Source organism: Gallus gallus, chromosome 3 (genome assembly GCF_016699485.2).
Source record: "Gallus gallus isolate bGalGal1 chromosome 3, bGalGal1.mat.broiler.GRCg7b, whole genome shotgun sequence".
NCBI lineage: Eukaryota > Metazoa > Chordata > Aves > Galliformes > Phasianidae > Gallus > Gallus gallus.
Genome location: NC_052534.1, coordinates 52060878 through 52074049, shown reverse-complemented (window position 1 = coordinate 52074049; position 13172 = coordinate 52060878). Strand labels below are relative to the sequence as shown.

The 13172-nt window shown below is 45.8% G+C and overlaps 1 protein-coding gene across 11 annotated transcripts in view; it reads left to right on the top strand.

Moving 5' to 3' along the window:
• The window catches only part of PHACTR2 (phosphatase and actin regulator 2), a 124760-nt gene that overhangs the window by 46379 nt on the left and 65209 nt on the right, over positions 1-13172 (top strand). For 2 of the 11 annotated variants that reach the window (XM_040698476.2, XM_015284204.4), the window contains exon 1: positions 3689-3794. The exons of 6 other annotated variants lie outside the window; for them this stretch is intronic. In XM_040698476.2, coding sequence (XP_040554410.1) covers positions 3752-3794 — 43 coding nt within the window. In that variant the 5' untranslated portion in view covers positions 3689-3751. Of the gene's footprint in view, positions 1-3688; positions 3858-3915; positions 4018-13172 lie in introns of those variants that run through there. 3 more of the 11 variants (XM_040698473.2, XM_040698478.2, XM_040698474.1) reach the window with 3 other exon arrangements.

The following is a 13172-nucleotide window of genomic DNA, read 5'->3' as shown; positions in this document are numbered from 1 at the left end:
ACTAGGACAGGCAGAAAGCTATTTATAATTTTTAATGCGGTCCTCTTTGTCTTTCATCATAAATCTGGAGCCATGGGCAAAATTGATACCTGGTGATAAACACATGCCTGACTGGAAAATTTCTGACAGTTGTTTTCTGTTTGGAAAGGGAACACTTTGCTGTGCCATCACAGCGCTGTCACTGCACTGCTGAGATCAGCGCAACAGGCAGCTATGGGGGCATTGGGCGCAACGTGAATGTCCATAGTCCTTCTTACTGTCAGTAGTAAAAATGTGGAAGAGTGTGAGAATCACAGAATCACAGGATGGTTTGGGTTGGAAGGGGCCTTTAAGATCATCTAGTTCCAACCCCCTGCTATAGGCAGGGACAGCTCCCTCTAGACCAGGTTGCTCAGAGCCCCATCCAGCCTGGCCTCGAATGCTTCCAGGGAGGGGGCGTCCACAGCCTCACTGGGCAACCTGTTCCAGTTTAAAATTGAAACCAGAATCTAACATTTAAATTATTAAGTACCAGGGTGGGACCTTACAGAGTTTGGACAGCATGTCATTCCATCTGTTGTTAGATTGTTCAGCTTTTTCAGGAATGTCCGGTGTAGGGTTAGGGTTGGGATGGGATCTGGTACGCCAGGTGCCCTCTGTGCTTTAAGCAAAGACTTCTGTAGTTAATTTGCTCATCTTTCATCATTTTGCACAATCAGTCTAAGAAATTATCCAAAACCTGGATTACACCAATTCTGCTGTTTCATGAGGTTTTGGACAGCTGTTAGCTCTTAAAGCAGTAGATGTGAAATAATACCCCCAAACCCTCTGAAACCCTCTGAGTGTGTAAGTAAAAGAAGGTTTCTTCATAGGTCAGGTCTGCTGAAGTGAAACAGAGCAACTGGCTCCAGATACTTTCAAGTGAATTGTTCCCTACAGCAACTCATCAGGCAGTTCCTTAATATGAATAACATCCATTAAAGGATACAGCGAAAGCTACAGATCAGGTGTTAAAATCACGTGGGTAGAGCATCCCTCACCCATCATTGAAAATCATATTGATGAAGCTATGAAGTTCCCTGTAGGTGCAGCTAGTTCCATGGGTCAGACAGCACAAAGAAGCCATGCAGATGAGGGTGCCTCACACACAACCCAGGTAATAAATTATTGAACTGCTGCAGCAAGGAATTGTTTACACGATTCCCACTGCCTGAAATTCACTTACAAAGTGTTTGGTGAATAATTTAGGCTAGCAAACAAGTTTGTCAATGCATAGCCTATTGCAGATCGTTTGTGAGCAGAGAGGAAAACTGCTGGTGCCAAATAGCCATGGAGGAGCTTGTCCAGCTGTGCTCTGTCCCTGTGCATGGTGGTGAGGAGCTGAGAGCTCAACATTCAGGGGATCACCTTCATACTGAGCAAGGTGCATCCCCGCAGTTTGCTCATAAGTGAGGACCACACTGCCTGTCTCTCAACAGCTGCACTGCTCTATGGGCAGAGCTCATCCAAGGACTCTATCATTTGTCTCAATCAGAATAGTTCTCATTTGTGTGCTAACTGTGCTGGCTGAAGGCTCTGAAGCTTAGCTGCCGTATATACAGGCTGAACTACGAGGTTCTTCTCAGTGAGCTGCTCTGTACAGACCCCCTTCACTGGGCTGTGTGGAAGGTCCATCTGTGGGGAATTAGGAATTACCTGGCTGGATAATTTCTGTTCTGAACTCAGTGCCATCTTCTTGGTTTGCCTCTGTAATCATCTGAGTAATACTTTTTTCCTCCTATAAGATGGAATGCTTTTGGCAGTCCTGCCTTCTGAATCCTGCAACTAAATGTGGTGGCCCTTCATTACAGCTTCACCCTCAGTGCCATGAATTAATCTTGGTAACTGACGGAACAGTAATACAAATTCATTTTTTTTTTAATGCTTCTTTACTGAACGCGATCCTACAGAGCTCTAAAGATGGGGCAACAGCATCCTACATATTGTAGGTCATGTACTGCTGTGGTCCGTCCCAGCAGAATAAGCCCATTGAAATACAGCTGTCTTTGAAGCATTACCGAGGGGATGGAATTTTTCTCTTTGATGTGTGAGAGAGGTTAAAAGCTGTGCATTATTTCATTCTCCCTTGGGAACTATTTTGAAGTTTTACATTCGCTTCAGTGATCTCCTGCTAGCCATTTGTACAGGAGCAGTATTTATGTTCTACAAACAGTTCTGAAGTCATGAAGACGCTATTCTTCCTCTGACTGTCCTGAAAGCCAACTACCATGCCACTGCGGCAAGACATTTAATACACAGATTAAAATATTTCTATCGTACTGAAGATTGAAAGCCTCCAGACAGTCGGAGACTAAATGCACGTATTTTGTTTGGGTGCTCATAGGGAACGTCAGAATTCTATCTGGAGGCAATTGCATAAACACAGCTCTACACACGAGAAATACAATACGTCGTTGCTTCCAACTTTCTGGATTCTCTCACAGGTGACATTGGTAGATGTCTGCTCACACGGTGTTGAGGATTCAGGGTTTGTTCCCTCTCACTGGTGATCCGTAAGCTGAATTCTTAAATTTAACAGCTAAAACAGCAGGACTGAAGTGGAAGAGTGCCATTGGTTTCTCCTTTGATGACCATTAACAACTATGACTGAAGTAGCCAGAGATGTACGTGTTGACCTTTAGCATCTCCAGGCAGGAGATAAAGCAGAAGGAGACATAATTGTTCTATAGTTCAGTGCTGTTTTCTGTATTCAATGAGTATTCCCTGCCTGGGATCAAGAGAAAGTGTTTAATATCGTGCACTTTACAAAAGCTGATTAAAGGACTTACGGAGGTAGTGCTGGGTGCTCCCAGCATCTTGTCCATCACAAATAACCATCTCCTTAGTAAGACCTGTAAGTGTTCTAATGCAAGTAGGTTGTTTCTCGTTTAAAAGAATACTATTTGGGGTAAACTTCTGTAATCAGAAGCTTCATCTTCTTATTCTATGTAATATGACGCCTACAATCTGTTAATGTTATACATTAGTATTTATCTTCCCGAAACTAGAATTGAAATAGGCAGTGAGGTGCTGGCAAAGCTGCCCAGAGAAGCTGCGGTGCCCCATCCTTGGAGGTGCTCAGAACCAGGTTGGATGGGGCCCTGGGCAGCCTGAGCCGGTGGGGGGAACCCTGCCTGCAGCAGTGGGGTCGGGGCTGGGTGGGCTTTGAGATCCCTCCCAACCGCGGTAAAAGAATTTCCTCCTAACGCCTAACCTAATAGCTGGTAGGCACTCGGGATGTTTTTGTTTTTCCCCCAGCCAACAGTTACCTGTTTGTTCTCGGATTAAGCTCCCAGCACTGGCTTAGATTACAGTCGTGCGCTAAGGAAAACAAAACAAAAACTTCGTTGCCGCGCAGGGATCTCTCTGCTTCTCCCCCCACCCATGAGTTCACCAACAAGTCCTCTCCTGCCACCGGCCGCGCACAGCGCGGCGCCGCTCCCTTTCCCACCCGGGAAGGCTCCGTCCCGCTCCCCAGGAGGGGCCGAGCCGCGGGGCGGGGGCGAGGCGGCGCCGGGGGGCGGGAGCGGGGCTGGGCGCGGCGCCGCGGCCGCCGGCGCTCTCGGACCGCGACCCGGCAGCATGACGGGCGGCCGCCGGCCCGCAGCCGCCCCCGGGCAGCCGGCGGGCGGCGCGGCCCCGCCGAGGAGCGCCGCGGCCCCCCGGAAGCAGCGGCGGCGGAGGCTGCGCGCCCGGCGGGCGGCGTGACGGCGGGACGCGTCCCGGCGGAGCCATGGGGCAGACCTCGGTCTCCACGCTGCCCGAGCCGGCCGGCGGTGAGTGGCGGCGGAGAGGGGCGGCCGCGCACCGCGGGCCCGCCGGTACATGGGGACGTGAGGGTGAGGAGGGGGGAAAGGAGGAGAGAAGAAAGAAAAAAGAAAGGGGGTGCGTGGGGGGGAAGGACCTCTGGCACTTCGCCCAGCAGCGCGGTTAGTAACCCGCCCATCTGGCTGCTTTGGCTCCGGGACGCTTTTATGTGTAAGCAGTTATTTATTGGAAGTAAGTAAAGAGTGTGCGAGTAGAAGTTCTTTATTATTATTATTTCTCCCGGAGTTATTTGTGGTTTAACTTTCTGAAGGCAATGCAGAGCGCTCGGTGGGTCGGTTTGGAGGCGCGTGGGGTGAGCCGGTGCGTGTTGGTTACCGGGGAGCGGTGTGGTGGGGCCCTCCCCGCAGCCATGGCAGGGAGAGCCAGCAGTAATTCCAGGTCTGGATTAAATTAAAGCCCATTAAGGCCAGGTCTGAAGTTTCTTGCCAAAGTGACGCTGCACGTTTCGTTCTTTGACGCCTCAAACCTCGTGTAGATTTTATTTCTCCTGAATGTCACTTATGGACTGAGCTTTATTTCTTTCTTTTCTTTCTGCTGATAACGTGGGGATGCGCCACCAACCAGGAGGCAGAGCACCTAGCCTGCTTTTTCTCCCTTCTTTTCTTTGTGAATCCTTCAGGGTAGAGTTCCAACATTCTCACCTGTACGTTCAGAAAGCCCTGCTGTGCTGCCCAGCCTTTCGGTCACCCCATCCCAGGAAGAAACACAGCTGATCTCTTCTGCCACACCTCTCATGGAAGAGAAATGTGACCATTTTCAGTCAGTCTCCCCCCACGCTGAAGGTCTCACCCTGTAGTAAAGTTGTATCAAGGTGGGCGTTGGGGAAACAGCTGTGAGGAAACAGATGCACTGGCTGCAAGTGGTTGCTGGACTTCCTGCGCCGAGCGGTGTCCAGGCTGTTCTGTGCATGAATGTGTGTTGAGGGGTTGGGAAGGGGCCTGTACTTTGACAAACAAGAGCCCTGGGGACTGTGTTCCCTCTGCGGAGTGCAACTGGACAATCATTGGGCTGGATCCATAGCTTTAACTAAAAGAAAAAAGTCAACTTCCAGTTCTTTCCTAACTGAAGGCGGTGTTTTCATTTGGAGCAATAAGAGGCAGTTATTGGGCAGTGCAAGTCGTAGTGGTGCTACCACAGTGCTGCCAAACAACTGTCAACTGTCACTCTTCTAAGAGCAGTGGGCCTTTGCCTAGACACCGACAGAGCCTTCGGGTTGTGGTTCAGAGCCACAGTCCCATGGAATCATTAAGGTTGGATAAGACCACTAAGATCATCTGATCCGACCCACTGGGGTTCCAGTTCTGTTGATGGCAACCCTTAGGACAGGCAGGGTAAGGGTGGCACAGCTCCTTGGGAGGCGCAGTCATGTGCTTCCACTGCACTGTTGCACAGTATGTCCTGAACACACATCGCACAGTTTGGGTGGCCTGGTCCAGTCAGGTCAGTGGCTGACTGCTGTCACTTCCAAGGGAGACCGATCTCCCCTTAGGCAAGGAGTCCTAAAATCTTCATTGATTTTGACACGCCGGCCAACCACAAGCCCTTTATGTCTTTGACAGCTGCTGGAGATTAGAGTTGAAGGAGATCCCTGTCTTGTACACGCAGGAGCTACAAATCTGTTTTAGTGCGGGGGAATCAATAGCGCATTCAGACCCCTCACGAGCCAAACAAAAGCAGCTGTGAGAAGCGACCCGCCTGTTGGCTCCATTTTTCTCCCCAAACACGCCAGCTTTGAAGAGTTGCAGTCCTGCTGTCGTGCCCTCACTGTGCCCATGCAAGGCTCAGTGGGGCTGTTGGCTGCGCACAGGAGGGGCAGTGCGGGTAGATGACAGCAGGGCCTTCAGCTGAGCTGATCGAGTGAAGGTGGCGTGGTGCAGAATGGTGGAATAAAAGACTTTTTCCCAAAAGAGTGATACAATATGATGCAGTACTCAAAATGGACACAATCCAGTGTCGTGCTTCTTTTTGCTTTTTTTCTTTTCCCTCCCAGGATTTACTTTCAATAAAGTATTTTACTCTTGGAAAGGGAAATATAAACTCAATTAAAGAGGCCAAGGTCCTGATGACACTTTCCCATTGGGCTAGGTGCTAGACGGAGACCTTGCTGTAAAACTAAGTTCTCAGTTTGGCAATGTATATTCCTACAGTCTGCGCAGAGCTCTGTGCAGCTGATAGGAAGAACTGTGGTTTTGTATTCCAGAGAGCAGTGCTCTCTCCCTGGTGTTTGCCATCAGCCATGTTATCGAAAGGAGAAGCAGGGTTTGAATCTCTTCCCAAAACTGTGATGGGGAGATGGACAGCAAAGTAGGTTTTAGCTGTTCGTGGGGACCCAACGTGCAATCCATAGCTCCTTTTGCCCCTTGGGTCCGATTCTTCTGTTGTTTAGATTAGTTTTCTAAAGCTTGTTTATTTGTTATGGTCTGCAAAGATAAACAAAGGAAAGGAATTGGCCAGTGATAGCAAGACAGCATAGATATGTGGAAAAGGATGAGTTTATGCTGTCCTTGTTCATCTTCCTTCCTCTTCTGTGATTGTCTTGTGCCTGGCAGGACTTGATTAAAGTTCTCCCTCCTTGTTCACTGACTGAGGCTCAGTGCATTTAGGAGCTATCAGCTATCATGTGCAAAGTTTTACTTCTCCTTTCTGATCAACAGCTTATCAAAAGATAAGAGTTGTGCACTGAAAAGAGGGTTGTGGTTTTGTTGTTGGTTTTTTTTTTTTCCTTTTGGATTTGTTGTTGAGTAGTTCAGTACTGGGGAGGAGCTGAGAGTCCTCAAGTGAAAGTGCAACTGGTTGGCATGGAAAAAAAAAAAAAGACTTCTTCTTCTAATAGTTCTGTCTCATCAGTTAGTGAAACTTATGGTATAAACACATCTATGGGTGGTGCTGTGGAGAGGTCGCTCAGTGCAGCATGGAATCTGTGGAGCAGAGCAGTGTGCAGAGGGGCAGGAGCAAGCTGCAGAGGGAAGGTCTCAGAACCTCTTGCCCCAGTGGCATTCAGCTGGAGGCAGGTTTTGGATCTCTGCACTGGTCTGCAAGGGCCATGTACAACGTGCATAGTCCTTGGGCCTGTTTACTGTGGGGAGGGTGGGACTTCCTTTCGTCTTAGACATTTTGCAGAAATAGAGCATGAATTTTCAGGCGTGAGTTCATCCTGTTACAGACCAGAAGTTCTTTTCCAGGACATGAAAATGTACTTTGACAGTGCAGGAAAACCATTTCCCACCCAGCTCACCCCATGAGATGAAAGCAGTTTGCTCTTAGGATCCCGTTTGTTTGTTGATTTTGGCACTCGGTGAAACAATTATCATAGGTCAAAAGTTAACATGTTTCTCAGACTGCTCTTTTTCATCTCTCTTGGCATTATGGATTTCCTCTTAATTGACAAAAAATACCCAGCAGCTTCACCTGCATCTGCGCAGAGGAATCGTAATTGCCTTACTGGGCAACCTTATCTTAATTCTGATATGAAAAGGAAAACAAATGTTTGTTTCAGCAGTTCCAGGTGTTGGTATACAAACTAATGGATTATCAGTGCAGCAATTTCAGGGCTTGTCCAAGAGGAGAGGTTATTCCAGTAGCACTCTTCAGTGGTAGCTGCTTCTGAGCAGTGCTGAAGGTACTGTTCTGGAGCAAGAGCTTCTATTCCTATGGAGCTGGGCATGGAGATAGTCAGCAGTAGGCTTAAATTTTTGTCCTGACTTGGTTCACCGCTAATGTGAAGATGCCAGTAAGCCCTTGTGGTAATCTTTCTTAAAGGAAACAAAATGAGGTTGATTTTTTTCTCCTCCATCTTCTTTTCCTTTCAAAATGGAAGAATTTTGACATAATTGTACTTTACAGCAGGACATCTCAAAGCATTTACAGAAGCACTAAGCTACTCACAACACACCTACTGTCTGGTTATTTCAGTTATTGGTGCACTTTGGAGTGGGAGGTTGAGGTAATCAGCCAGAATGTCAAGTCCTATTTGATGAGAAGCCCTAAGTGATTTACCCACACTTCCAAAGGAAGTTCTTGGCAGAGATCATTGTCTTCCGTATTGTTTCCCAGGTTTACATTGATTGGGACTTTGAGACTGAGCTGTTGTAACACTGCACTGGGAATCCTATTCCTTTTTAGTCTCTTCTTTATGCTTTTATGAATTGTGGAAGAGTTATAAGTAAGGGGAAAGCTGTTCTCAGTTTCTGCGAAATTGGCATCCAACACTTTTCAGTTTGTGTGGATCACGAGCCTGGGAAACTCTTTACTCACCTTACCCATGTTAGATGGGACTACAATGGTGATGGCTCCAGAATTTGGATTAAGTGGTTAATTTGCCCCAGAATTTGGGGTGATTGAGTGAATATTTTAGGTATCTAGTCAAAGGCCCAAAAGGCCCTGTTTTCAGATGGGACTGAGTTGCTACAAGTTCACCTGATGGGAGCTGCAAGCGCTTAGACCTTTTAAAATACTGATCCTTCTGTGTTGTGAGCTGAAATACCAAAAATAATAGGGACTGCTGTAAATGTAGGGCTCAGTGCCCACGACCACACGCTGATTTGTGCTGTCAGGAAAGATCCAATCGTGAGCATGTTAAATGAATCACTATATATAGGGACTGCGCAGATTTTTCGAACATTATGCTTGTAAAATGTATTGCAACCTTGGTAGATGCTGCGCTATACTCTGTGATCCATCCAGAGCAAAACTCTGCCCCACGTGCTGCTGCAGTTGGAGCCGCTTGGCCAGGCTGAGCTCCTCAGCTGCAGCAGGAACTCATTTGGCCTGAGCCTTTATCAGGGACGTGGCAGAGAGCAGGGGTCTCATGAAAACATGGAGGAGCAGCCACACCACAGGGACTGCATATGCGTGAAAGTACTGCGCTGTATGAATATAAAGGGCCAGCTCTCAGCAGATCCCAGAGCAGTGTATCACCTCTCCTTGCTCTGAGGCTGCGTCAAAGATGACGAACTCTCCACGTTTTGTTGCCAGGATGTGTGACCTTTCATGTCAGGCCTGCTGGCTGAGATGCCTCCATGCACTGGTGTTCGGTAGTCACTAATCACCTGTTCGCAGCATTAATCATCACCTTCCTCCTCTGCTATGAAGAGAGCGAGAACAGACTCCAAGGAGCTCAGCGCTGGCCAGGCCGCAAAGCCTGGCAAGCTGGCAGGGCTTGTGTGGAGCCGTGTCATCCAATGACCACCCTGATACTTCCCCCAGAAGCTCACAGGAGCTCTCGTTTCCTCCCGAGCCCCCTGCGCTAAGGCGTGCTGAAAGTTGATCTGCCTCTGTTGGATCTCGGCCGCCCCTTGGATCAGTTGTCCTTCCGTCCTAGATCCTCGGCCTCAGCTTGCTCGCTGCTCCAGGATAATAATGCCTTGTTCTTAGGTGGCCCCTCCCATCACAGGTTTCAGAACTCTTTCCAGCCCTCTTCGTTATATTCCTGGATTTAAATGGGAAAACTGAGGAGATGGGATAGCTTGCTTGGAATCATCAAGGCACAACAGGGAGGAAAAATCCTCATCGGTGCTTGGGCCATGTCACAGTCCCATCTATTAAAAGCAGAAAACGCTTGGACTTTGATTCCTTTCTTCATAGTTTTGGCTACTAACAGTTATTCATAACTCATTTTGGACACCCCTTTTTCTAGATTTTTTCTAGGTTTTCTAGATTTTCTAGATTTAAAAAGTGAAGTGGTAACGTAACTGAATAATACTTCTGAGTCACTGCTGGGTTTGGATTTATTTTTCACTCTCGTTCTTTTAGAACGTGTTGGTGATGATTAAAAAAATAGAGCGCACTTAATGCTTCAGAACCATCAGTGACGTGTTTTTTAAAAGTACCTCAGCAAACAATCTGCTGCCTGAACTTATTTTTCACCCATTGTATTTCAGTCGTAATGATGGCTAGAAAAATGCTTCTGATCCACAGAAGTGCCCAGACCAGGTGACATTCAGTCCCATGTGGATTCTGAAGTGTCCCTTTGTTGACTTCTCTGGTTGATGTAAGTGGGATTCTTGATCCTGTGCTCTTTCTGATGGGAATGGTGACAGTGTGGTAGGGGGTTTTCATCTGAGAGCCTGTGCAGGGCCAGCGCTAGGCGTAGGGAAAAACAGAGATAGAAGTTTCCAGTGATGCTAGAATGGCTCTGGTAACAGCAGTTGAATGTTGTCTGTACTTTTGATTAGACAGAATCCAGTTTTGCTGGCACTGCTGATAAGCCTTTGGTCGGATCTGTTTTCAAGCCACATAATGATATTGATGATGTGTTTCGGACTAGCAATTTGTGCAGGCAATGCAATTACCTCTGTCATCATGTGGAGACTCATTATTAGGAAATATGATTTCAGATTTGAGTTGCTCAAAGGCTTTATACAAGAGTGCTGCATAGGAATGAATTTGCTCTGCCCCTGACTTGGTTTTCAGGCACCTACAAATTAAGCCTCTGTACAAAGTGCAAGTCTTATTTACCTTTGTGCTTCCTCACTGCTTTAAACAGCCATGCTGACCTGTGTAACTGGAGGGGAAAAAAAGATGGGGAAAAATGAGGGTCTAGGTTCCTCTGTCATTTGTATGGTAGTCTAGGATATGCAGTCAGGCTGCATGCAAGTAAAATGAGAAAAAATGCCAAGACAATGACTTGCTGCCTGCTTTGTTTTGCTAAAGAGTTACGTATCCACAGGTTGGACGATACGCTTCTATGTTTATATGTCACTACAAAATTGTGATAACACTTAGTTACTTGGCAGATCTGAATATTAATGCGGAAGCCCGTGTCAATGATACATTTATGAAAATGAAGTTTTATGGGAAAAGACAGAACCAACAAAGGGTATGTTGCCTTTTTCTATCTACTCTGATTCCTGCCCTCGATTCCAATGAATTTGAGTGGTATTTTGTTGAGTGGAATTAGCCTGATACACATATCCTAACATTTGACACTGTAAGGAAAGCCAGTTCTGTTCCCAAAGCTCAACCTGCATCCCCCACCCCTGAGAACATGCTCTTTCTTTAGTATTGCAACATCTTCACTCTGACCAACCACCCAAAGCATCAGTGAATGGTGGTTGTGCAGACAGACTACCCCTGTTTCAGTATTTTACTTAATCATTCTTGTGTTTTCTGGATGTTTTAATGCATTGCACAGTATAAGTCCAAGAATGCTGCGGAAACCTTACAAGTCGGTTGGGCTTTTAAGCTTTTTACAAACAAATCACATTTTTTAGATTTTGAAAATCATTTCTTACAAATACAGGCAATCTCTAGTATTTATCAATTTAAGCTAAATAGATAATTTGCACAGTTGGAATGACTGTGATAGACCATGAAGCTTGAACTGTGACCATATTACTTGCAAGACCTACAGTCACAGAGGGACTCTTCTTCTGGCTTAAGAATTTCTCTTTAATGCTTGAGGCTTCAGCTCAGAAAATTAACTCTTGACTGGGGATCTATCAGATCTGTCACCACTGGTACAATCTGTAGGGTTTGCAACCCAGACTTTTATTGAGGGGTTATGAAATCGTTGTCATTTCACTGGATCTTTTCCACTGAGTTCTTCTCCTTGCCCTCTGCCTCTGATTTCAGAGCAAGGATAGGCAACAGAAAGTGGTTTGGATCCAAGCTTCTGTTTGGTAGCCACCTTATCTAATAAAAATATCCCTTACCATGAGTGAAATTGAGTCGGGAAGGCTGCTCTCTGTGGCAGTCTCATATCTTTGTCTTCAACAAGCTGCAGCCTCCATTGATGCATCTCAGACACAAATATAAGCCATTGTATGTTGTTTCACAGATAACAAAAGGCATAGCAGCTCATGGAAAAGTCACGATGCTGCAGGCCCAAGTTATGCTCTAATGCGCCCCTGATTGTTTTTTGCAGGCTCTGTAGGGAGTAAGAAGCTTGTGGTACTTAGTCTTAACCAACGCTTATTGACCCATGAGGCTGTGGTAAAACTCAATGTGCCTTGTAGGTCGCCAGCCTCTGCTTCTTAATGGATGCATGGCGGTTTCTGATGTTTGGGCACCAAACAAGTGACATTAACCAGTACAGTAGCATCCTGAGATAAAAACATGATGCGACTATGAAGAGGGAGAGACCATCAGCTTTGTTGCTTTCATCCCAGTTGCTTTCCTTGTTTATAGCCCCCTGAGATCAACTTACCTGAAGCTTACCTGTCATAACAAACAATATGAAGTCATCAAGGCTGAAAGCTGATCTCCTGTGGGCTTTTTTTTTTTTTTTTTTAACTCCTTAAATCTTGGATGAGTCAACAAAGAAACGACACTTTCATTGTGTCTTTATGAAACACATTGATTCAGTGGGATACAGTCAAGTAGTTAGACTCGCGTGTTCGCTTAAAGTCATTATAAGCTGGTGGGAAACGATTTTTAGATACTGGCTGTCTTTATGAGGAAAAAAAATCACCAAACAGTTCATTGCCAAGAAATTGGGCATGTTTAAATTATACATACATAATGTGTTATAATTTATTTCATTGGTAATAACTCAAAACTGGCTGTGTGTTTCCTGTCCTGTAAATGCGTTCAATGTGTCTGAAGATTGCTGGTTTGTTTCTTTCAGTTTGGTAGATTTATTGCCTTTCTGAGTGGAAGGAAGTGTTGGTTTTGGCACAGATGCTTAGAATATTCTTGTTCTGAAAATGTGAAGTGGTGTTCCAGTACACTGCTGATCTGGCCTCTTTTATGTTGATACAAAGAAGGGAGTAGTGGTTTTGTTGTCCTGTGTGTTACATGATCATGCACGGTTCTCCTCTTCTGATTAATTTTTCAAGCGTTTCATAAAAACAATAAAAATGCTAGTATTAATGATTGGTATTAAAAATCCACGTGATTTAAAACAACTTCACTAATTGTAGAGTAGTGCTTAAATATTCAAAGTGAAAAGTTTTGGAAGGCTGATCCAGTCTTCTAAGAGAATACCAGACTTGGTTACTTGAGAAGAAAATGCTATTGTTGTTTCTTGCTCGTGTATTGCCACTTTTGACACACAGAAAGTGAAAGAAACATAAAAGGTCTGATGGTGAGACATGAAAGAGGCTGTGTGAGTGAACAATAACATGACTTGAAAGCTGTGGCTAAAGCCAAGTTGTCAGGAGCTGGACAAGCACCAAGGAGAAATGAAAAATTATCTGTGCCTTAGTTGGAAGGGAAAGTTGTAGAGAGTAGCAGAACGTGAGCCAATGGGGAAAGAGAGAGATGTTAACTACAAAGTGTTGCAGAAACTACATGACCATGGTGCTTGGCTTTTAAAGCATATTGTTCAACAACGCCATTATGTTTACTGTACGATGAACGTGATTCTGAAGAGAGGACGAAAGTTT